At 44.9% G+C, this 25,857-nt stretch overlaps 1 protein-coding gene across 5 annotated transcripts; it reads right to left on the bottom strand.

The window, feature by feature from the left end:
* Window positions 1-707: 707 nt before the first annotated feature.
* LOC132395342 (uncharacterized protein C9orf152-like) lies at window positions 708-25,679 on the bottom strand. Of its 5 annotated transcripts, XM_059971802.1 has the most exons (4): window positions 25,234-25,370; window positions 2,797-2,850; window positions 1,757-1,874; window positions 708-1,658 (listed from the first exon to the last, which is right to left on the bottom strand). In XM_059971802.1, the coding sequence occupies exons 1-4, from the start codon at window positions 25,285-25,287 to the stop codon at window positions 1,063-1,065; spliced, it is 822 nt and encodes a 273-aa protein (XP_059827785.1). In that variant the 5' UTR covers window positions 25,288-25,370; the 3' UTR covers window positions 708-1,062. The 5 variants fall into 5 exon arrangements, 4 of the variants coding, with proteins under 4 accessions (XP_059827785.1, XP_059827786.1, XP_059827784.1 ...); XM_059971803.1 differs by lacking the exon at window positions 2,797-2,850 and having other exon boundaries at window positions 25,234-25,360; XR_009512572.1 differs by lacking the exon at window positions 1,757-1,874 and having other exon boundaries at window positions 1,519-1,658.
* Between the last annotated feature and the right edge of the window lie 178 nt (window positions 25,680-25,857).

The following is a 25,857-nucleotide window of genomic DNA, read 5'->3' as shown; positions in this document are numbered from 1 at the left end:
ACCCTGACTGGCAACTCCTGTGACACCACAGATACCAAACTGCATCAGTTCATTTGAATTCATCAGCTGCATGGAGAGGGGAAGCCTGGTACATGGGCAATAGTTTGCTCTCCACCTTGTACTACCCTGGCTTGCAAAGCATGTAGACTGCTGGGATGCATCACCCATGGCTGACCCTGACCAACCGAGGGCCTCACCCTTAAAGCTCCTCTGCAAGTTAAATGATCTGGCTAGTGCTGTAGTGGCATCCGCACTGGTCCCGGGTTCAAATCCGGCTATCTCCTTGCATGCTTTCCACCTGTGCTGGGTTGAGCGTTGAGCTAGCAACTCAGCCGTGAAAAACAGACAAAAATGCTAAAGAAATGGCAAGGTTGCTAACCGATGCACCACAAGGCATGGAAAGGAACAACAATGAGTTCAACTGAGGAAACCGTTTTGAAAGGGTTAATGAAGGAGTATCATAAATGTGCATTGAGCATTCAAATAATGATACCCAATGATGCAGTTTTATTGGTCCTATGTGTTTTAATCCACATTTCAATTATCATTTGAAGCAGCTTTGATAGTTGCATTATTGAGTGTTTTGCCTTAATAGGAAGGAAAATAAAAACCTTAATTTGAGAAACTATGCCCCAACTAAAGCAAGACAATGTACAAACGGAAGGAAGCACAATAAACTGTAGAATTATTTTCTGCACAACACAATAGTTAATCTGTTTACTTTATTACATAATTTACATAAATTATAATGACACTTTAAAAATAAAACTACTGCCTCACTCATGGACTTTTTGAAATTCTTTGGACTCCACTAACACACACATCTGGTTTAGAAGTTTTATGATCAAGGGAAGTAACCCTGCATGTGTTGCCTGTCCTGTCACCACAGATCGAGTTTGTTTACTTAGTAGCCTATCTTAAAGAGCTATTTTATTTTTTAAATAAATTGATTCCATGATGTTTTTTAAGAAAGAGAAACAACAAAATTAAGTTCTTGGGAAGGAGCAGATGTTGGTTTCACTTGTATTTTGCATTTTTGAGGGAACTGTAGTTGGAAATATTTTAATACTTGTTGTATAAACCAAGGCCCTTGGCGGTGTCAGATTTCCTAGGAGTCTTCATGTGAGGGAATGGGTAATAATCCCCTTTTGTGATCGGTGATATTCTGGTTACGTGACCATTTTTGCTTGCCCATATGTTTGATCTCTCATTTGGAAATGAAAACCTTTTGTTGATCTGCGGGATATGGTGATTATATCTGTAGAGTGAATGGAATGTCTCCTTTAACTCATTGGCTTTGCAGGAGGAAACTGCTGTAGCATCACCATTGGATTTTTGGTCGTCATCTGATGTGTCACCCCCATCTGAGGTGCCTCTGCTCACCACAGGTAATTGGGGGCTTTGAACATCTGACCTCTCGTCTGCCTCCACCTGACTCTTTTGCCCTGTTTTCTGAGCCAGCAGCATACGGTGAATATCTAGATGAATGTGCCATGGTGTTTCACTATCCCGGATATAGTCTTTATTTGGAAAGGCAAGCATGATATTGTTGACAGGAAGGTCTTCTTCCAGCGCTGGAGGTCTGTCGACTGAGCAGTTGACAGACACAGTTTTGATCGGTGGGTTGAACAAATCTCTTCTGGCATGTTTAATTACACCTGCAATTTGAAGAACATAAGAAATTCAATTTCTGTTCATATGTTCAAGTTCAATTTCAAGTTTATTGATATTTGACTGTACATATGTACAACAATACATGGTCTGAGTATCCGAGGCGAGGATGGAGGATAGCCTTGTAGGCTCCACGAATTGCCTCTGGTTGCGAAGTTAACAGGCTGGTAGAACTTGGGCAGGCACCAGGAAATCTGCAGTTGCTGGAAATTCAAACAACACATAAAAAATGCTGGTGGAACACAGCAGGCCAGGCAGCATCTATAAGGAGAAATGCTGTCAACGTTTTGGGCCGAGACCCTTCGTTAGGAAAGATAGTAAGAGATTTGAAAGTAGTGGGGGGAGGGGGAAATACAAAATGATAGGAGTAGACCGGAGGGGATGGGATGAAGCTAAGAGCTGGAAAGGTGATTGGCGAAAGTGATACAGAGCTGGAGAAGGGAAAGGATCATGGGACGGGAGGCCTCAGGAGAAAGAAAGGGGGTGGGGGGAGCACCAGAGGGAGATGGAGAACAGGCAAACAACTAAATATGTCAGGGATGGGGTAAGAAGGGGAGGAGGGGCATTAACGGAAGTTAGAGAAGTCAATGATCAAGCCATCAGGTTGGAGGCTACCCAGCCGGTATATAAGGTGTTGTTCCTCCAACCTGAGTTTGGATTCATTTTGACAATAGAGGAGGCCATGGATAGACATATCAGAATGGGAATGGGACGTGGAATTATAATGTGTGGCCACTGGGAGATCCTGCTTTTTCTGGCGGACCGAGCGTAGGTGATCAGTGAAATGGTCTCCCAGTCTGTGTCGGATCTCACCAATATATAAAAGGCCACACCGGGAGCACCGGACGCAGTATACCACACCAGCCGACACACAGGTGAAGTGTCGCCTCACCTGGAAGGACTGTTTGGGGCCCTGAATGGTAATGAGGGGGGAAGTTTAAGGGCAGGTGTAGCATCTTAACTTCCATCTTAAAGATCAGCTTTATTTGCACAGGTACATCAAAACATACGGCGAACTCTATCATTTTGAGTCAACATCCAACATACTCTGAGGATGTGTTGGGGGCAGCCTGCAAATATCACCAAGCTTCCTGTGCCAACATAGCGTGCCCACAATTCACTAACCTTAATCCGTACGTCCTTGGAATGCGGGAGGAAACCGGAGCACCTGGACAAAGCCTACATGGTAACAAGAAGAATGTACACACTCCTTACAGACTGCAGTGGGAATCCTTTGGCCATTTTTCGCCCATTTCCCCAGTTCAGAATCAGAATCAGATTTAACATCATTGGCATATGTCATGAAATTGGTTTCCCTGAATCACTATCCACTATACCATCAATTTTGGTTTCATATGCAAACTTGCTATCCATGCCAACTACTTTCTGATCCAAACTGTTAATACAGATGGCAAACAACAATGAATAGAGCTCCGATCCCTTAGGCACACCACTGGTCACAGTTCTCCAAGCTGGAAAACAACCCTCTATTCTTCGTCCCCCAAGCCAATTTTGTGACCAATTAGCTAGCTTGCCCTAGATCTCATGTGGTACAATAGGTTTTCACAAATAAAACCCAGGGGTGTTTTAAGTTTAAAGGAAAGGATAAAAACTCCTTTATTGTCCTCCAAACACAGAGCATAAAGCCCGGTAAAAAACTTCACATGATTATGTCATCACGTCAGACCAGCCTGTTAAAGGGAACTCCACCTCAATGTCAGTGGTTGTGAATTATGCATGTTTCCACCCATTGCAGGATAATCGACAGGATAATCTTCTAGACTAACTTACCATGTGAGACTTTTTTGACATTGATAAAGACCACGGAGACAACACCTATAGTATCAAACAAATTCCCATGCAAAAGCCCCACTGACTATCCCTAATCAGTCTTTGCCTCTCCAGATCCTGTCCCTCAAAATCTCCTCTCCATGTTAGGCTCACCAGCCTGTAGTTTCCTGCCTTGTCCTTATAGCTGTTTTGAATAACTGCACAATATTTTCCACTTTCCAGTCTTCTGCACCCTCACCCTTGCCTGAAGATGTTGCAAGTACCCCTACTGTGCCACTGCAGTTTCTCTCCTGGCTTTCCGAAGGTCAAACTTGGCCAGACCCAGGGATCGATTGATGTTGATACGCTTTAACATCGCCAGCACCTCGTCCTTTGAAACGTGAATAAGTTCCAGATGTTACTATTCAATCCCCTTGATACTCAGCTTTCATCACCTTCTCCATGATCAATAGTTGTTTAACATCTTGCTCATCTCCCATGGCTGTGTTTTAGATAATCATATTGATCTTTTAAGGGTACATATTCTCTTCTTTGTTTCTTTTTAATCTTAGTATATCTTCTATTTAGAGATACAGAACAGGACAGGCCTTGTGGCCCAACAAGCTGTGCTGCATAGCAATCTACCTATTGCACCCTAGCCCAATCACAGAACAATTTACAATGACCAATTAACCTACTAACCGGTACATCTTTGGTCTGTGGGAGGAAACCGGAATACCCGGAGGAAGCCCACACAGTTACAGGGAGAACATACAAATTCCTTACAGATGGTGCCAGAATTGAGCTTCAAACTCTGATGCCCCGAGCTGTAATGGTGACCCCCTCTTCCCCCCCAACCCTGATTGTTGAATCTCTTAGAGTTCTCCTTTACCTTACCTATCACCGTCCTCTTCGCCCTCCTGGTTTTCCTCTTATACTACTCAAGCGATTTACTTGACCCAGTTTGCCTATGCCTGTAATACGCCTCCCTTTTTCCAAATCCAGAGCCTCGATATCCTGTGTCCACCAGGGTTCCCAAAGCTGTCAGCCTTGTTTTTCACTCCGACAGGGACACGTTGTCCCTGAACTCTTCCGTATCTCACCATGAAAAGGCCTTCCTCTTGCCAGAGGCCCCTTCACCTGCAAGGAGCCTCTTCCAATCAAACCGTGCAAGGTCCTGTCTCATTCCTTGGAAAATTCCCTTATCCCAATTCAGGATTTTAACTTCTCCGCCAGACCTATCTTTCTCTACTCTATTCAGCCTATGCAGTTACATGTGTTAGGAATTTGCTGTGGAGCGTTGGTCAGGGTGTGACATGCAACAACAAACAACATTCAACAGTTATAAAGAATAAAGGATGATTAAAAAATAAAGTTAGATGTTAAAGTATGGCTATAGAATATAATGTGTATAAATACCAGATTGTATTTACAATCTAAACAGCATTATAAAAAGGTGATTTAAAATGTTTACAGTGCAGTGACAGGAGTAATAGACAGAAGGGGTGGGGTTGCTAACTAGAATGGTCGATCAGATAAATTGCCCCTGGGAAGCAACTTTTAAAATGGCATAAAAGTTTTGAGATGTTCCATAGTTCCATAACAATTTAAAATCTAACTGGTGTCTAAGTGCCTGCCACTCTTCCAGGGGTTAAGTCTATGTTCATGTGTCTCTGGAGAGAGAGCCAGCACTGTCCATGGGTACACCGGGGGCTTTCTGGCACTGATGGGCACCACAGATGCTTGAGTGTATTCTGGAGAGAGATGACAGTGTTGTAATGTGAAACCCTTGACTGTAAACAGTATGAATCATAGGATGCTGTGGTGTCATAATGATGTGATGCTGTAATCACTGAGTAGACCTCTTTTGGAAAAGGAATAGAAACCCCCTCCACCCACTGACATATCAATCACTCGCCCCGCCTCACTTCACAAAAGGAAGTCCAGTGCTGCCCTCTCTCATATGTGTTTACAAGTGAGTGGTCAATGTCTACTGAATTTCCCAGTAGGCACTAATTTTAATTCTACTTCCCATTTCGACATGAACTGCTCTACCGCCACAATCAGGCCACTCTCAGGTTTACTTTACTTTATTGTCCCCAAACATTTGATACTAGAGCTCCGAGATAACTTAATTGGAGCAGTTGAATGTGGACACAAAGAGTTTCTGCTAATGATCTGCTATCACTGAGGCAATTCTCAGATAAAAAACTTGTTTATTATGTAAAATGGCAGGTTGCCGAAGGAACAGCCTGTGATCTGGTCGGCTGGGCTCTGTGAATGGGTGTGGTGAACTACGTATACCTGTCTGGACATGCACCCCCCCCCCCACCGACTGCTCCTGTGGCTCCTCCCACAGACCCCGGTATAAAGGCGATTGGAGGCACAGACCCTTCCTCAGTCTCCAGGATGCAGTGTGGTGGTCAATTGCTGCTTGTCCTTTCTTCCAGCCAATAAAAGCCTATATCTCGCCTCACGTCTCCGAGAGTTATTGATGGTGCATCAATGGGCGACCTGGTTAGGGTGGTGTGAACCAGTCTGAATTGGACAGAACAAAAGGCACAAGGCTGAAGGAAACAGCACAGGCAGATGACCTCAAGCCAACGCAATTGAAACAGCCCCGCCGAAGGGTCACGGCTTGAAACGTCAACTGTGCTCTTTTCCGTACATGCTGCCTGGCCTGCTGAGTTCCTCCGGCATTTTGTGTGTGTCACTTGGATTTCCAGCATCTGCAGATTTTCTTGTCTGAAATTGAAACATCATAGACTGATCTGATAGGGAAAAGAATAAGAATGGAGGATTTGGTGAGCACAGGCAGTGACAACTCTCTGGAGACCAATCACCGCGTATGTGGAGGATCCTGTGTTGGACACGTGGGGATCACATTGGAACCGCGAGGAACACCTGGGCAGGACTGGACTGGTCTTTTTCCCAGGTATTACCTTTTCTCTTCTTTGACTGTCCATGGAGGGTCAGGGAAATCTCGTAGATATTCAGTTGTGTAAGTTCGCTTGTTAGTTGGGACAATAAAAGTGATTGCCAGTAAATACATTTCTCTCTGTGGCCTAACTGACAATTATTATTGAGGGGTAATCCTTATAATGCCCTTCTCTCTTTTTCCATTCCCCATTCTGGTTCCCCTCTTACTCCTTCTCTTCTCTCGACCCATTGATAACGGCTATTGTCTCTTGGAGACGGACTTGTGTATTGCATCCTGTAAGATGCATCGAAGCCCCCCAGGCAATGAACCCGGGGGGGGGGGGGTTGGTGGAGGGATTGCATCATCCCAACCTGATTGACATCTGAGACCCTGTGAGTCAGGATAGAAGAGGGTCTGTGGGAACAGCCCCTCAGATGCACCAGAAGAAACGCTAGCGATCCCGTAATAGCGAAAGCCGGTGGGAAGGCCACGTGCATCCGTTTCCATTTGCCCCGGAATCGGTGTGCCTTTGCCACGGAAGAACGGTTTTTAGCTAACAACGGGGAAATCAACTCCCAATGACTCTCAAAGGATTGACATTATAAAAGGATTGGGCAAGTTTTAACCCGTCTTTCTCTCAAACCAGAAAGCTGCAGCTTGAATGAACTAGAAGTGACTTTTATATTTCCATTGGACAATACATTATCCCCTAGACAACGATAGAGGTATTTCCTATCGATTATTATTATACCTGCACTTTTAGATTTAGTATTGACGACGTATATTATCTGTATGTTTGCATTGATATTATTTTGTGTATTTTTATCAATAAATACTGTTGAAAATAGTACCGTATCAGACTTCAACGGACCTCTCTATCTTTGCTGGTAAGTGACCCAGTTACGGGGTACGTAACAGAATGAGCAGAAAAATAGGATGGTCGTGGACTATAGCCAGACCATCAATAGGTTCACACAGCTTGACGCGTACTCCCTACCCCGCATTGTGGATATGGTCAATCAGATAGCTCAGTACAAGGTGTACTCGACCATAGACCTAAAATCCACTTACCATCAGCTCCCCATCCGCCTGGAGGACTGCCCCTACACCACCTTCGAGGCGGGCGGCAGGCTCTATCACTTCCTGCGCGTCCCCTTCAGTGTCACAAATGGTGTCTCTGTCTTCCAGAGGGAAATGGACTGGATGGTGGACCAGTGCCAACTGAAGGCCACATTCCCATATCTGGATAACATCACCATCTGCGGTCATGACTGGCAGGATCACGACACCAACCTCCAACAATTTTTCCAAGTGGACAAAGCTCTTAACCTTACCTATAACAGGGACAAGTGTGTGTTCGGAACCACCCGATTTGCTATCCTTGGGTATGTCGTGGAAAACAGGGTCATTGGCCCTGACCCCAACCGTATGTGCCCCCTGTTGGAACTCCCTCTTCCTAACACCCTCAGAGCCCTCAAACAGTGTCTGGGCTTCTTTTCCTATTACGCCCAATGGGTCCCTCACTACGCAGACAAGGCCCACCCCCTGGTCAAGTCCACCGCATTTCCTCTCTCAGCTGAGGCCCGCGTGGCCTTCAGCCGCATTAAAGGGGACATTGTCAAAGCAACGATGCATGTGGTGGATGAGACCATTCCCTTCCAAGTAGAGAGTGACACCTCCAACTTCGCGCTGGCTGCTACCCTCAATCAGGCAGGAAGGCCGGTAGCATTCTTCCCTCGTACCCTTCAAGGCTCTGAAATTCGACACTCCGCGATGGAGAAAGAAACCCAGGCCGTAGTGGAAGCTATTAGGCACTGGAGGCACTATCTCGCCGGCAAAAGGTTCACCTTGCTGACCGACCAGCGCTCAGTTGCGATCATGTTCAGCAACCAACAGCGGGGCAAAATCAAAACTGATAAAATTTTGAGGTGGAGAATAGAACTCTCCACCTACAACTATGGTATCCTGTACCAGCCTGGAAGGCTCAATGAATCCCCTGATGCCCTATCCCGGGGAGCGTGTGCCAACGCACAGCTCGACCAGCTATACACCCTCCATGCAGATCTTTGCCACCCGGGGATCACCCGACTTTACCATTTCGTGAAAGCCTGGAACCTGCCTTACTCCCTTGAGGAAATCAGGACGATGACCAGGGACTGCCAAGTCTGCGCTGAGTGCAAACCGCACTTCTACCGTCCTGAAAAGGCACAACTTATCAAGGCCACCCGCCCCTTTGAGCAACAGAGTGTCGACTTTAAGGGCCCCCTTCCCTCCACCGACCCCAATGTGTACTTTCTTAACATAATTGATGAGTACTCATGGTTCCCCTTCGCCATCCCCTGCCCTGATACCACTGCCACATCCGCCATAAAAGTCCTGCGCCAGCTCTTCACTCTGTTTGGATATCCCTGCTATATCCACAGTGATAGAAGGTCCTCATTTATGAGTGACGAACTGCACCAGTACCTGCTGGCTAGGGGTATTGCTACTAGTCGGACCACGAGCTATAATCCCCAGGGGAATGGACAGGTGGAGAGGGAGAATGCCACTGTGTGTAAGGCCACACTCTTAGCCCTTAGGTCAAAGGGATTGCCGGTCTCTCGATGGCAGGAGGTCCTCCCCGAGGCACTCCACTCCATCCGCTCCCTGTTATGTACGTCCACCAATGCCACCCCTCATGAGCGACTCTTTTCTTTTCCCAGGAAGTCTGCCACTGGGACCACCCTACCGGCTTGGCTGACGTCCCCAGGGCCAGTGCTGCTCCGGAAACATGCGAGGAGCAATAAATATTCCCCGCTGGTTGAGAGGGTTCACCTACTTCCTGTGAACCCCCAGTATGCCTACGTGGTCTTACCTGATGGGCGGGAGGACACGGTCTCCGTCCGCGACCTGGCACCCGCAGGAGCACCAGACTCCTACCCCAAACACTCCACGGTGACTATGAACCCTGTACCCACTGATGTATATACCCACAAGACACCGCACACACCAAGCCCTACACAGACTCCTGACGACACTCCCATACCGGGCACCAGGCACACGCATGAGGGGTTACTGATGCCTAATGGGCTGGCACCTCAAGTCAGGCCGGAGCCAGCACAACCACCGTCACTGGTGCAATCACCACTGGCACTGATGCAATCACCACCGGTGCTACGTAGATTGCAGCGACAGACTCAACCGCCTGATAGACTTGACCCATAAATATACTTGTAAGAAACTTCGCCCTGTGGAACAAAGGAGGGGTGAATGTGGTAAACTATGTATACCTGTCTGGACACACCCCTCTGCTGACTGCTCCTGTGGCTCCTCCCACAGACCCCTGTATAAAGGCGATTGGGGCACTGCTCCTCCCTCAGTCTCCGAGATGTCGTGCTCCCTTTTTGCTGTTAATAAAAGCCTATTGTTCACTTCCAGTCTCCGAGAGTTATTGATGGTGCATCAAGTTCACAAAGCACAGGGTAGATACGTCCTACAGAGGAAGAAGTTCTCAAATAGCAGGAGGAGGCAAACATGGCTGACAAGTTAAGGACTGCATAAAAGCCAAGGAAACGGAATATAAGGTAGCAAAAATGAATGTGAAGTTTGATGATTGTGAAGCTTTCAAAATTGAACAAAAAGCAACTAAAAAAGCTGTAAGAAGGGAAAAGATGAAATAATGAGGGTAAACTAGCCAATAATATAAAGCAGGGTACCAGAAACTTTTCCCAGTTATATAAAGAGTAAAAGGGAGGTGAGAATTGATATTGGACCACTGGAAAATGATGCTGGTGAGGTAGTAATGGGGGACAAAGAGATGGCAGATGAACTTAATGGGTACTTTGCATCAGTCTTCACTGTGGCAGACACTAACAGTGTGCCAGAGGTCTGAGAGTGTCAGGGAGCAGGAGTGACTGCCATTGCTATTACAAAGGAAAAAGTGCTAGGCAAATTCAAAGGTCTTAAGGTGGATAAGTCACCTGGACCAGCTGGACTACATCCCAGAGTCCTGAGAGAGATTGCTGAAGAGATGGTCATGATCTTTCCAGAATCACTTGATTCTGGCATGGTACTGGAGGACTAGAGAATTGCAAATACCACATCACTCTTGAAGGGAGGAAGGCAAAAGAAAGAAAATTATAGGCCAGTTAGTCTAACCTCAGTGGTTGGGAAAGTGTCGGAGTCTATTATTAAGGATGATATTTCGAGGTACTCGGAGACTAATGATAAAATAAGTCAAAGTCAGCATGGTTTCTGTCAAGGGAAATCCTGCCTGACAGATCTGTTAGAGTTATTCGAGGAAGTAACAAGCAGGGTGGACAAAGGAGAGACAGTGGATGTCATTTATTTGGATTTTCAGAAGGTGTACGATAAGGTGCCACACATGAGGCTGATTAACAAGATAAAATCCTATGGCGTTGCAGGAAAGATACTGGCATGGGTGACATGGCTGACAGGCAGGAGGCAGCTGGTGGGAATAAAAGGGGCCTTTTCAGGTTGGCTGCCAGTGACTAGTGGTTTTCCTCAGGGGTCAATATTGGGATTGCTACTTTTCACATTGTTTGTCAATGATTTAAGTAATGGAATTGATGGCTTTATGGCAAAGTTTGCAGATGATACAATGATAGGTGGGGGAGGGTATATAGTACTGAAGCAAGGTGATTGCAGCAGGGTTTAGACAAATTGGAAGAATGGACAAAAACATGGCAGATGGAATACAATTTTGAGAAATATATGATATTGCACCTTTGTAAAAGGAGCAATAGCGCAGACTATTATCTAAATGGGGAGAAGGGTCAAACATTGGAGGTACAGAGGGACTTAGGAGTTCTCGTGCAAGACTCCCAGAAAGGTTAATTTACAGGTTGAGATGGTAAAGAAGGCAAATGCAATTTTGGCATTTATTTCAAGGGGAACAAAATATAAAAACAAGGAGATATTGTTGAGCCTTGATATGACACTAGTGAGGCTGCACTTGGAGTATTGTCAACTGTTTTGGGCCCCATATCTCAGAAAGGATGTGTTGGTATTGGAGAGAATCCTGAGGAAGTTCACGAAGATTATTCCAGGAATAAAGGGGTTAACATATGAGGAGTGTCACATACCCCGTGACCGGGTTAAAGAACCGGCAGAAATGGAGAACGCACTGGAGTCTGGTATTGCTATGAACTAATAGTTAGTGAGTAACGTTGGAGAGAGAGAGAGGGGTGAGAGGTGATGCCATTGATCTTCCCGTTGTCTTCCGAAGTCCTGTTGTGATCACTGACTATGACCATGATATGTACGACCGTTCTTCAGTGGTGGAATTATCACCCAGGCAAGGATGGACACACGAATAATTATTCCCCACTGGTCGCACTTTTTCACACTGTGAGCCTCTGATCGATTTCCCCGAATTGATCCTCCAAAACCCACCTTCATGTGGGTGTAACAAAGCTCGGTCAGTGTCCAAACTGTGTGTCTCGCGGTGTGTGTGTCTGTGTCCCAGCGGACCTGGTTTTTATCTCCCCATGTTGGACACCAGCTGTTCATCAACATGCTCCGTCCTCCTCTCTCCGCAGGTGGGCAAGTCTCCTCGCGGAAAGGGAAACAACTTTCAGAGAAACCATAACACCAATCTTCTGAGCAGTTTCTGTTTTTCTCTCTCTCTCACTGTGTTGGACGCCTCCCTCTCTCTCTTTGTAACAGCTCAAACGGTGTCCAAAAGCCAGTCTCATTCTCCCGACATTTTAAAGTGATTGTCCACAGAAAAGATGAACCCTAGGGGTACATTAACAGGAGTGTTTGGCAGGTTGGGACCTGAACTCTCCAGAATTTAGAAAAATGTGTGGGGATCTCATTGAAATCTACCGAATATTGAAAGGACTAGATAAGGTGGATGTGGAGAAGATGTTTCCTATGGTGGGGGTATCCAGAACTGTACCTGATCTGGTATTGGGAAATGAACCTGGTCAGGTGTCAGATCTCTCAGTGGGAGGGCATTTTGGAGATAGTGATCATAATTCTATCTCCTTTATAATAGCATTGGAGAGGGATAGGAACAGACAAGTTAGGAATTTGGAGTAAGGGGAAATATAAAGCCATCAGGCAAGAACTTAGAAGCATAAATTGAGAACAGATGTTCTCAGGGAAACAGATGGCAGAAATGTGGCAAACGTTCAGGGGATATTCGTGTGGTGCTTTGCATCGACACGTTCCAATGAGACAGGGAAAGGATGGTAGGGTACAGGAACTGTGGTGTACAAAAGCTGTTGAAAATCTAGTCAAGGGAAAAAGAAAAGCTTACGAAAGGTTTAAAAAACTAAGTAATGACAGAGATCTAGAAGATTATAACACTAGCAGGAAGGAGCTTAAGAATGAAAATAGGAGAGCCAGAAGGGGCCATGAGAAGGCCTTAGCAGACAGGATTAAGGAAAACCCCAAGGCATTCTACAAGTATGTGAAGAACAAGAGGATAAGACATGAGAGAATAGAACCAATCAAGTGTGACAGTGAAAAAGTGTGAATGGAACCGGAGGAGATAGCAGAGGTACTTAATGAATACTTTGCTTCAATATTCACTGCAGAAAAGGATCTTGCCAATTGTAGAGATGACTTAAGTAGATTGAAAAGCTTGAGCATATGGACATTAAGAAAGAGGATGTGCTGAAGCTTTTGGAAAGCATCAAGTTGGATAAGTCTCTGGGACTGGATGAAATGTACCTCAGGCTACTGTGGGAGGTGAGGGAGGAGATTGCAGAGCCTCTGGCAATGATCTTTGCATCAACATTGGAGACGGAGAAGTTCTGGAGGATTGGAGGGTTGCAGATGTTGTTCCCTTATTCAAGAAAGGGAGAAGAGATAGCTCAAGAAATTATAGACCAGTGAGTCTTACTTCAGTGGTTGGTAAGTTGATGGAGAAGATCCTGAGAGGCAGGATTTATAAACATTTGGAGAGGCATAATATGATTAGGAATAGTCAGCATGGCTTTGTTAAAGGCAGATCGTGCCTTATGAGCCTGATTGAATTTTTTGAGGATGTGACTAAACACATTGATGAAGGAAGAGCAGTAGATGTAGTGTGTATGGATTTCAGCAAGGCATTTGACAAGGTTCCCTATGCAAGGCTTATTGTGAAAGTAAGAAGGCATGGGATCCAAGGGGACCTTGCTTTGTGGATCCAGAATTGCCCACAGAAGGCAAAGAGTGGTTGTGGATAGGTCATATTCTGCATGGAGGTCAGTGTACCTCAGGGATCTGTTCTGGGGCACCTTCTCTTCATGATATTTATAAATTACCTGGATGAGGAAGTGAAGGGATGGGTTAATAAATTTTCTGATGGCACCAAGGTTGGGGGTGTTGTGGATAGTGTGGAGGATTGTCAGAGGTTAAAATGGGACATTGATAGGATGCACAATTGGGCTGAGAAGTGGCAGATGGAGTTCAATCCAGATAAGTATGAGGTGGTCATACTTATAGGATAACCCAGATAAGTATAGGTCAAAAATGATGGCAGAATATAGTATCAATGGTAAGACTCTTGGTAGTGTGGAGGATCAGAGGGATCTAGGGGCCTGAACCCTTAGGGCACTCAAAGCTGTTGCGCAGGTTGACTCTGTGGTTAAGAAGGCATGCAGTGCATTGGCCCTCATCAACCGTGGGATTGAGTTTAAGAATGGAAAGGTAATGTTGCAGCTATATAGGACCCTGGGCAGACCCCACTTGGAATACTGTGCTCAGTTCTGGTCATCTCACTACAGGAAAGATGAGGAAACTATAGAAAGGGTGTAGAAGAGATCTACAAGGATGTTGCCTGAATTGGGGAGTATGCCTTAAGAGAAGAGGTATGGTGAACTAAACCTTTTCTCCTTGGGGCGGCAGAGGATGAGGGGTGACCTGATAGAGGTGTATAAGAGGCATTGATCGTGTAGATAGTCAGAGGCTTTTTCCCAGGGCTGATATGGCTAACACCAGAGGGCACAGTTTTAAGGTGCTTGGAAGTAGGTACAGAGGAGATGTCAGGGGTAAGTTTTTTAGACAGAGTGGTGAGTGCGTGGAATGGGCTGCCAGTGACGGTGATGGAGGCGGATATGATAGGGTCCTTTAAGAGACTCCTGGACAGGTACATGGAGCTTAGAAAAATAGAGGGCTATGGGTAACCCCAGGTAATTTCTAAGGTAAGGACATGTTTGGCACAACATTGTGGGCCGAAGGGCTTGTATTGTGCTGTAGGTTTTCTATGGTTCTAACTAGAGGGCACAGCCTCAAAATGGAGGGATGACCTTTTAGAACAGAGGTAAGGAGAATTTTTTTTGCCAGACAGTAATGAATCTGTGGAATGCTCTCCCACAGACTGTGGTGGAGACCAATTCCATGGGTATATTTAAGGCATAAGTTGATTGTTTCCTGATCAGTTAGGGCATCGAAAGATATGGCGAGAAGGCAGGCGTATGGAGTTGGGGTATCTGGGATCAGCCATGATGGAATGGCCTAATTGTGCTTCTATGTTTTATGATCTTATGGTCTTCTCTTCACCCTCTGGTGCCCCACCTCTTTCCCTTTCTGCCATGGTCCTGACCTATCAGGCTTCTTCAGCCCTTTAACTATCACCTCCCAGCTTCTCACTTCAGCTACCCCTCCCCCTCACCTGGTTTAACCTATTACCTGACAGCCTGTACAGCTAACCCTCCCCCCCCCCCCCCCCACCTTCATATTCTGGCTTCTTCCCCCTTCCTTTCCAGTCCTGATGCAGGGTCTCAGCCCAAAACATCGACTGTTTATTCCCCTCCATAGATGCTTCCTGACCTGCTGAGTTCCTCCTGCATTTTGTGCGCGTCGCTCTCGATCGCCAGCATCTGCAGGATCACTTGTGTTAGTGATTCAGCGAGGATATGAGGTAGATACTTTTAATCAATGGGTGATTATAATCTTGTCTATAAGGTTCTTTGGTGAAGAAACTTTTGTTAAACTCAAAAAGTTGAAAGTCAAGTTTATTGTCGTGTACACAAGTAGATGCAATGGAAATTTTACCTGCAACAGGATCAGTGAGTATCAGAGAACAAATGTTCACAAGGGAACAAATTATACAAAACTGATCTGAGAAAGAAAATCATTAAAGTCCTTTGTAGTGAAAAGTGGTCAAAGTGTTGCTGCACAGAGCTGTGCTCCGGAGCATTGCCCACGTGCACATAAGCTTGTTTTCACTGAATTTGAAAAATAATCAAATTGTTTGCACCAGGAGCTGGATAACTATGCAAAACACCTTGTGGTAACGTTAAATACTGCAGAATATCCACACCTGCTGAATTCAACTCGTGACTTGAAATGACAGTACTCTTTGTAAATCCTGGAGGTCACATCCAGCCAATATTTCTCATTTTATTGTGTTATCACAAGGAGGCACCAAGACAAAGGCTTTAATCTGGGTGTTTAATATTGATTCTACACTGAAGAAGTAATTACACCATCAGTATTTCAATGTCAAGCTGCTTTAAAAATGATTAACCCTAAAAGAACACAGTTCTGCAGATTGACATGAATGATGTTAATGCCAGGGAATTACTAACAGTGACTATGCTTCAAAAATAATTCAAAGGTAAATAATGGGAATATAAAACATAAGAACAGAATTAGGCCATTCAGCCCATCAAGCCTGCTCCACCATTCCATAATGGCTGATTATTTTCCCTCTCAACCCCATTCTCCTGCATTCTCCCTAAAACCTTTGATGCTGTTACTAATTAAGGATCTATCAAACTCCATTTTAAATCTACTTAATGACTTGGCCTCCACAGCTGTCTGTGACAATGACAGATATACCATTTTGTTTCATTCTTTTCTAACTGGAGGTCCCTCTGTTCTGAGGCTGGGTCCTCTGGTCCTAGACTCTCCCATCATAGGAAACATCTTCTCCACATCCTTTCAATATTCAATAAAGTTTGTGTTAGGAATTTACACTGAATGTAAGCCTGTTTAAAAGGCCCATTATATGAAAGTCTCATTCTAATCACTGGCCTGCTTACAACTAAACTGTAATCAAGTTAATCTTTGATGTATTTGTACAGCCTGAGAGGCCAGAAGACCGGCTGTTATTTGGGATATACTGTGTGCACTTAACAAGGTTATGAAGGTAGTCTATTAATCATCTCCATGGCAACAGTAACATTGAAACCTTTTTGGCAGCTAAATGGCTATGTTCTGAATTAGGGTGTCATCAAAGATGAGAGTACATCTTAACTCTGGGTCTATAATGAGATCTGCAAGTGTTTGTGGGCAAACTTTCACCAGATGGACTGCTGCAGTTCAGGAAGGAGATTCATCCTCACCTTCTCAAGGGCAATTAATGCTGGTTTCCGCAATGACACGCACATGCCATAAAGCATGCCAACCTTCCCCTGGCCAGGTACATTGTAACTCACACAAAATGTGGGAGGAACTTGGCTGGTCAGGCAGCATCTATGGAGGGGAATAAAAAGTCAATGTTTCAGGCCGAGAGCCTCCAATCCTGATCAGTCTGGTTAGCGTGATGCTTACAAGCACCAGAGATCAGTTCCAATCCTGCCGCTGGACTGAGTGGGTTTCCTCCTCGTGCTCCAGTTTCCTCCCATGTTCCAAAGGCTGAGGGGTTACAGTTAGTAAATTTTGGACGTGCTATGTTGTTGCTGCTGGAAACATGCTGAGGCACGTGGGCTCCCCAGCACATCCGCAGACTGTTGGGCATCGATGCAAACAACACACTTCACTGTATGTTACAATGTACATGCAACAAATAAAGCTAATCTTTCTTTCTAAGAAACCTTGCTCTTCAGTCTGTTTCTCCATAAATCCCTTCAACCTTGAGCAGCAGGTGGTCAGATAAACCTTTTCAGCCACCTCTGTCACTACCTTATAATAATACTGTACACTTTCTAGCCATGGAGTCATACAGCATGGAAACAAGCCCTTTGCCCCAACTCAACCATGCTGACTGCTTTGACCACTGAGGTAGGCAAATCTGCCTGGGAATTTCATCATCATTAACATTATTATGTGCCTTGTTGTATGATGTGGCTAGTCTCTGACCATGATTGTTCTTGGCAAATTTTTCTACAGGTGTGGTTTGCCATTGCCTTCTTCTGGGCAGTGCCTTTACCAGATGGGTGACTCCAGCCATGATCAATTGTCTAAAGAGACTGCCTGCCTGGTGTCAATAGTCACTTAACTGAGACTTGTGATCTGCACCAGCTACTCATACGACCATCCACCACCTGTTCCCGTGGCTACACGTGACCCTGATCAAGGGAGCTAAGCAGGTGCTACACCTTGTTCAGGGGTGACCTGCAGGCTGGCAGAGGGAAGGAGTGCCTTTCACCTCCTTTGGTAGAGATGTAACTGTATCTTCACCCCCTACTTGGCCCATAGTCCTCTAAACTCCTCGTATCCAACTAAATATCTAGATGACTTCCAGATGTTGCTGATGCTCCTGCCTCTGAAGCCATTTCTGGCAGCTTATTCCAAATATACACTACCCTTTGCATGAAGAAGCTGCCCCTGATGACCCTTTTAAACCTATTGCTTTTAATCTTAAACAATGCCCTCTTGTTTTTAGCACTTCACTGCCTCCCCTTTCCTTGGGGGAAAAATATATGCTTTCATGTGGTCCATGCCCCTCAGGATAAACCATTATCAGAATTTGTTTCCATGGCCATTTTCTTTACAAGTGTGCAGCATTAAACCATTTCATTAAAAAGAATGACAATTATGTTTTATAAGTCCTGCTTAATCTAAATTTCAACAATCTCTGTTGTAAGCAGAGGAAGGGAGAGGGTCCAGAGGAGGTTCACAAGAATAATCCTGGGAATGAAAGGGTTAACATACAGTATCATGGCTATGGGCCTGTACTTGCTGGAGTTTATAAGAATGAGGAGGGGATCTCATTGAAACCTATTGAATATAGAAAGGTCTAGATAGAGCAGATGATCAGAGGGTGTTTCAAGTAGCAGGGAAGTCTTGAACCAAAGGGCATAGCCTTGCAATACAAGGAAGTCCCTTGAGAACAGAGATGAGGAGGAATTTCTTTAGCAAGAGGGTGGAGAATCTGTGGAATTCATTACCACAGACGGCTGTGGAGGCCAAGTCATGGGATATGTTTAAAGTGGAGGTGATAGGTTCTTGATTAGTAAAGGTGTCAAAAATTATGGGGAGAATGGGGTTGAGAGGATAATAAATCAACCATGATGGAATGGTGGAGCAGACTTGATGGGCAAATTGCTTAATTCTGCTCCTATGTTTTTTTTCAAGCGATATTGAGAAAAAGAAGGAGGTGCATGGCGGGTATAGGCAGGAAGGACCACTTGAGGTACTTGGGGAATATTGGACATGCAAGGGAACACTTAAGAAGGAAATTAGGAGGGCTAAAGGAAGGCATGAGGTTGCTCTACCAGACAAGGTGAAAGAGAATTCCAAGGGCTCCTATAGGTATATTAAGAGGAAAAGGACAGCAAGGGACAAAATAGGTCCTCCAGAAGATCAAATGGTTATCTATGCATAGAGCCATTAGACATTTGCTTCACAGTAGAAACAAAAGAGTGGTAGCAGATGGTGGCCTCTCTGACTGAAGGCCTGTGACTAATGGTATGTCACAGGGATTGGTGCCGGGTCTGTTGTTGTTTGTCATCTATATCAATGATCCTGACGATACGTCATAAACTGGATCAGCAAATTTGTGGATGACACCAAGATTGCAGGTCCAATTTCAACAATTTATTTATTCATTTACTTCTTATAGACAAGGGAGTAAAAATCTTTATGATGCATCTCCATCGCAACGTACAAGCAATAAAGAGGGGAAATGTGGGAGGATATGGTCCAAATGTTATAATTATATACACAATTGTTTTGTATACATGTATGTACACCCAGATACACAATCAGATTAACATATAGTCAGATATGCAATGTGTAGTGATAAATCTGATAGGCTGGTGAAAGATGCTGTTCTGGAGCCTGTAGGTCTGGGCCTTAGTGCTGCGGTACCATTTGCCAGATGGTAGCAGCTGAAACAGTTTATGGTTGGGGTGGCCGGAGTCCCTGTTGATCCTCTGGGTCCTTTTTACACACCTGCTGCTATAAGTGTCCTGAATAGAGGAAAATTCATATCCACAGATGTGCTGGGCTGTCTGCTCCACTCTCTGCAGTGCCCTGTGATTGAGGGTAGTACAGTTCCCGTACCAGGCAATGACACAGCCAGGTCAGGATGCTCTTGATGGTGCCCCTGTAGGAAGTCCTGAGAGATTTTGGGACTCATGCCAAACTTCTTCAGCTATCTGAGGTGAAAGAGGTGCTGTTGTGCTTTTTTCATCCCACAGCCGGTATGTACAGTCCAGGTGAGATCCTCAGAAATGTGAATATTGAGGAACTTGAAACTACCCACCCTCTCAACTACAGTTCCACTGATGTCAACAAAGGCCATCGAGAATAGGGGCTTAAGGGAAATTTGGATAGGTACATGGATGGGAAGGGCATGGAGGGATTTTGTCTGGATAATGGTTGCCTGGACCAGGCAGGTTACTAGCTTGTCATGGACTAGATGGGCTGAAGGGCCTGTTTCTGTTCTGTAGCATTCTATGACTGTGCTTTATTCTCTTATGGATTTAGAGGGGATGCCTGGAGTGCACTGCTTGATTGGTGGCAATGCAGGGAAAGCAGCAGTCAGTTTACATTTATAAAATCTGCTAATAGTGATATAATAATGGCCTGGTATAGAAACACTAATGCCCAGGAACCAAAAAGTCCAGAGAAAGTGGTGGACACAGGCCAGTCCATCACAGGCAGAGCAGTCCCTACCATTGAGCACATTTACAAGGAGCGTCGCCACAAGAAAACAGCATCCACCATCAAGCACCCCCGTCATCCAGGCCATGCTCTCTTCTCGCTACTACCATTGGGCTGGGGTACAGGAGCCTTAGGTCCCACACAACCAGATTCAGGAAGAGTATTTACCCTTCAACCATCAGCCTCCTGAAACGGCATAGATAACTTCTCTCACCACAACTCTGAACTGATTCCACAACCTACAGTTTCACTTTCAAGAACTCTACCACTTGTGTTCTCAGGATTAATATTATTATTATTTGTACAATTTGTCATCTTTTGCATGTTGGTTGCTTCTCAGTCTGTCAAGATTTTAATAAATTCCAATGTACTTCCTGTCAATAGTTGCAAGAAAATGAACATCACGGTAACATATAGTGGCATATACATACTTTGATAATAAATTTACTTTGACTTTGAGATCCTTCGTTGTAAACATTGTTTGAGGTATGAGAGTTAGTCATGCAATCAATATCTTCCCCTTCTTCAGAGAGAGTTGGGAGGAGAGAGGGAAGGAGGGAGAGATGAAAGGAAGAAGTGACGGAGGGAGCAAGGGAGGGAGAGATAGAGGGAGAGAGAGAGAGAGAGAGAGAGAGAGAGAGAGAGAGAGAGAGAGAGAGAGAGAGAGAGGAGAGAGAGAGAGAGGGGGGGGGGGGTGGGGGAGGGAGGGAGGGGGAGAGAAACTCGTCCCATCCCCGCTGATATTTCTCCTGGCACTTTTCCCTGTAAGTGTGACAGGTTATTGTCTTATTCCCTTATGGATTTAGAGGGGATCAAGGAAGGATCTTTTTCGCCCAGAGAATGGGAGTGCCTGGAGTGCACTGCCTGAGAAAGTGGGGGAAGCATTTAAGAGGTGTGTGTATACAAGCACTTGAATCGCCCAGGGCACTCCCAAGTGTTTTAAAGCCAATTATTTTTTTGGTAGTGATTGTTTGATTGTTGCAATACAGGAAAAGCAGCAGTCAGTTCACATTTATAAAATTTGCTAATAATAATGGCCTGGTATGGAAACTCCAATGCCCAGGAACCAAAAAGTCTAGAGAAAGTGATGTATACAGGCCAGTCCATCACAGGCAGAGCAGAACCTACCATTGAGCACATTTACAAGGAGCGTCACCACAAGAAAACAGCATCCACCATCAAGGACTCCCACTATCTGATCTTCTGGAGCTGTTCCCATCACACCTCCTCCCTCACCACCATTCAGTGCCTCAAAAAGTCCTTCCAGCTGAGGTGACACTTCACCTGTGAGTCTGTGGGAGTCATCTACTGTATAAAGTGATTGAGGTAGATTTGGGGACTGCTATGTTGAGCACCTTTGTTCTGTCTGCTGAAAAAGGCAGGATTTCCCAGTGACTACATCCTCAATATTTTTATTTGAGGTGAACAGCCAGAGGTTGTGGTCCAAGTAGGACCTAGGACCAATGACATAGGTAAGAAGAGTGTTGAGGTCCTTGAGTTTTGGCCCAAAATGTCAACTGTACTTTTTTCCATGGATGCTGCCTGGTCTGCTGTGTGTATTGCTCGAATTTCCAGCATCTGCAGATTTTCTCTTGCCTGTACAGAAGAGATGGTTTTCACCAAAATTGGAAGGGGACTAATATCCTAGCAGGAAGGTTTGCTACTGCTGCATGTGATGGTTTAAACCAGAGTTGCAAGGGGATGGGAACCAGAGTGCCAGAGTAGATTGTGGATAGTTTGTGAAGACAGATGTAATTAAGACCACAGCCAAAGACAACAATCAAAAGGTTGAGCATGGTGGTACTAATGTTCTGAGCTGCGTGTCTTTCAATGCAAGAAGTATTGTAGGAAAGGAAGGTGAACTCAGAGCACGGATCAACTCTTGGTAGCCATTAGTGAGACTTGTTTGCAGGAGTTTAGAACTAGGTTTCTGGGGTTCTGTTGTTTTAGATGCAACAGAGTGGGTGGGATTAAAGGAGGAGGGGAGGTGTTAATAGTCAGGGAAAATGTCACGGGAGTGCTCAGTCAGGACAGGCTGGAGAATTCATCTAGTGAGGCATTATGGGTGGAAATGAGTAATAAGAAAGTTATGACCGTGTTAATGGAGCTATAATACAGACCTCACAACAGTCTGAAGGCTTTAGAGGAACAAACTTGTAGGGAGGAAGTAGACTGGTGCAAAAAGCATAAGGTTGTTATAGTAGGTGATTTTAACTTATCACTTATTGATTAGGACTCAAATGCTGTAAGATGATGAGCTGGAATAAAGTTTGTCAAATATGTTTAGGAAAGTTTTTTTCATCAATACCCAGAAGTCCCAGTGAGAGAGTGTGCGCTACTGGATTTGCTATTAGGGAGTGAGACATGAAAGATGACAGAAGTTTGTGTAAAGGAACACTTTGCATGTAGTGATCATAAATGCTATTCGTTTCCAAGTAATATGCAAAAAGATAGATCTGGTTTGTGGGTTGAGATTCTAAATTGGAGAAAGAACAATTTTGATGGTATCAGAAATTATCTGGCAGGTGTGGATTGGGATGGACTGTTTCTTGGCAAAGGTGTACTTGATAAGTGGGAGACCTTCAAAAGTGAAGTTTTGAGAGTACAAAGCTTGTATGTGCCTGCCAGAATAAAAGGTAAAGATAACAGGTGTAGGGAACCTTGGATTTCAAGAGATATTGAGACCTTGGTTAAATAAAAAGGAGGTGCACAGCAGGTATAGACAGGTAGGAATAAATGAGCTGCTTATGGAGTGTAAGAAATGCAAGAGAACACTTAAGAAAGAAATCAGGAAGGCTAAAAGAAGGCATGAGGTTACCCTAGCAGACAAGGTGAAGAAGAATCTTAGGGGAGTCTACAGATATGTTAAGAGCAAAAGGACTGTAAAGGACAAAATTGGTCAGAAATATCAGAATGGTAATCTATGCATGGCGCCAAAAGAGGGTGGGGGGAGATCTTAAAAGATTTTTTTGTATCTGTATTTACTCAGGAGATGGACACAGAATCTATAGAAGTGAGGGAAAGTGGCATCAAGTGCATCGACCCTATACAGATTACAGTGTTCACTCTCCTGAAGCAAATTAGGGAGGATAAATCCCTAGGGCTTGACATAGTGTTCCCTCAGACCCTGTGGGTGAGAAGTGCAGATATTGCCAAGCAGAGATATTTAAATCATCCTTAGTGACAAGTGAGGATAGCCAATGTTGTTCTGCTGTTTAAGAAAGGCTCTAAACAATACTAAGAAATTATAGGCTGGTGAGCCTAACATCAATAGTGGGAAAATTATTGGAAGGTATTCTAAGGGACTAGATGTATGAGTATTTGGATAGAAATGGACTGAATAAGGGTATACTTAACAAGCTGAATACTACTGGACTGCTGGTTTGATGTTTGATATTCTCTGTGTTGTCGGCTTGCTTTTTTACCATTTGCTGAATTTGCCCTCCTTTCACATGTTGGGTGTTTGATGTTTTCTTGAATGGGTTCTATGGTGTTTCGTGATTACCTGTGGGAGTACGATAATAAATGTACTTTGAACTGCTCACTGGATACACAAATGTTCAGAGAATATAGAGATTTGGATCATGTAAGAGAATTAGTTTAATTTATTGTCTTTGGCATAGACACCATGAGTGGAAGAGCCTTCGCTTGTTGCTGTACCCTAAACCCACGCCCTCTAATTTTAAACATCTCTACTCTGAAAGTTTTTCTATTATCCATCCTCATCACGTGCCAGGTCCCCTCAATCTCCTCCACACCAAGCGTTGAGATCAGACATAGATGTTCCCTGAGTAGATTAGTCCCCACCCCAAGATTCCCTCTGTATTTCGTCGTTCAACAGCCACAAGCTGTTAGCGTTTTCTTTGTCACGCGTACAAACGCAGCGAGGTCAAGCATTGTTGCGCCTTCACCTGTTGTCATGCTGATGGGGTGCGGATCTCTGTTTTGTTCTCTCCTCCCCAGCAACGTTGACCTCGCCCTGACAGGGTAAATTGGCAGACACTCATCTCGTAGCAAATTTACACCAGAATTTCCACTGTCATAACGGGGGGGACAGGTTTACACTTACTACCGAATTACCACAGGGAAATAAGGCGCGCAGGGCATTGTAATCTGACGCACATTATCTGAACGAGTTTGGGTGCAGGTTCGGTAATCATATGCAGCCAGGCATTGGGATGAATAAAAATACATAGGAAATTGGAGCAAGAATAGGCGATGTGTCTCCTTAAACCCGGCCCAACTTTCAATATTAAAAGTTTGCACACAGCTCCACCTCTTCCTTAACTTTACAATCCAATCAAAATATCATAGACGCAGGATATATTAGATGCATTACATTCCATTTATTCGGGATTCTTTTCCGAGGTAAACTATCCACTCCCACACACCTTGGATAAGTGAACCCTTATTAAGCTATGCTCACAAACACAAGATTCTGCAGATGCTGGGAATCCAAAGTGAAATGCTGGAGAAACTCAGCAGGTCAGGCAGCGTCGATGTTCCGGGTCGAGGCCCTTCATCAGGGCTGGAAAGGAAAGGGGAAGCAGCTATTCCGGTGATGGCCAGTTTTGATGAAGGGTCTCGGTCTGAAATGTCGACTGTCTACTCCTTTCCATCGATGCTGCCTGGCCTGTTGAGTTCCTCCAGCACTTTGTACGTATTAAGCTATTGTGAGGGGAACCCGTTTGAAAAAGGACTGGCTATGGGAAAGAGCAGTGGGATTTGGGTAGGTCGATGGGAGAGCAGCCGCGTTCGGTGTAATCTGATCAGATTGCCCCAAACTAAACCGTATATCAGTGCATCAACACTTTAGGAACAGCTTTCCCCCCTCGGCCACCGGATTTTTAAGCGGTCCATGAACCCATGAACACTATCTCGCTGTTCCCTCTTTTACACTATTTATTGTCGTAATTTACCGTAATGTTTTTTAAAAAAAGTCTTGTACTGGACTGCTGCCACGACACAAATTTTACCGGCATAGGTCGGCGAAAGTAAGCGAAATGATTCAGAATCGCGCAGCCTGTTAAGACTCGGGATCTCGCACTACTGTTTGGGAATGTCCCAGGACGTTGGCCACGTCCACGGATTCAGCAGCTCACCTGAACCGAAGACAACATGGGTCTGTTCCTTCTGCCTCTGCCGCATGGAATCATACTGCTCCTCAAGCTGGTTAATATCCATCAGCACCCAGTGATCTCCCGAGTCGCTTATCCTCCCGTACCGACCAACAGTGTGATCACACTCGACTGCCCTGTCATCCGGGCAGACCTCAGTCCGATCCACCTGTCCCCACCCGCACTTCGAGTTTGGACAACAGGGAGATAACATCCTGGTTTGCTTAAAAGTTAAACACACAGAAGCCACATCAGATACGCAGAAGCGACCAGGATGTCGAACCTGGAAACCACAACTACACGTTGACTGAATAGGGAAAACACACACACACACACACAAACAAACACACACCGCCTATATTCCTGGTTTCAAACTTGGCTCGTATACGCCGAGCAGTATCTTGTGTATCAAAAGCAGCGCGTTGCAGTTTACCCTTGGGTAAGAAAAGAAGCCATGCCAAATAAGCTGGGTGGGGTGGGGTGGGTGGGGAGGGTAGAGGTTGTACGAAATTAACCCATTCCTTTCGGCCAACGCGTGATCAAACTTCACAAAGCGAAACCAAACAAATTGCTCATTCCTCCCGTGTCTTATTCGGGTTTCTTCTTGAA

The sequence above is a fragment of the Hypanus sabinus genome, chromosome 6, assembly GCF_030144855.1.
Source record: "Hypanus sabinus isolate sHypSab1 chromosome 6, sHypSab1.hap1, whole genome shotgun sequence".
NCBI classification, from domain to species: Eukaryota; Metazoa; Chordata; class Chondrichthyes; order Myliobatiformes; family Dasyatidae; genus Hypanus; species Hypanus sabinus.
This window is presented reverse-complemented; position numbering and strand designations above follow the sequence as displayed.

What these genes read in the sequence shown, in the direction of transcription:
- LOC132395342 (XM_059971801.1), bottom strand. Translation starts at nt 25,462, where the DNA reads ATGTTATCTCCCTGTTGTCCAAACTCGAAGTGCGGGTGGGGACAGGTG. An exon ending in CCATGTTGTCTTCGGTTCAG is followed by an intron (nt 1,659 to 25,233) that starts GTGAGCTGCTGA and finishes TTCAAATTGCAG; the next exon opens with GTGTAATTAAACATGCCAGA.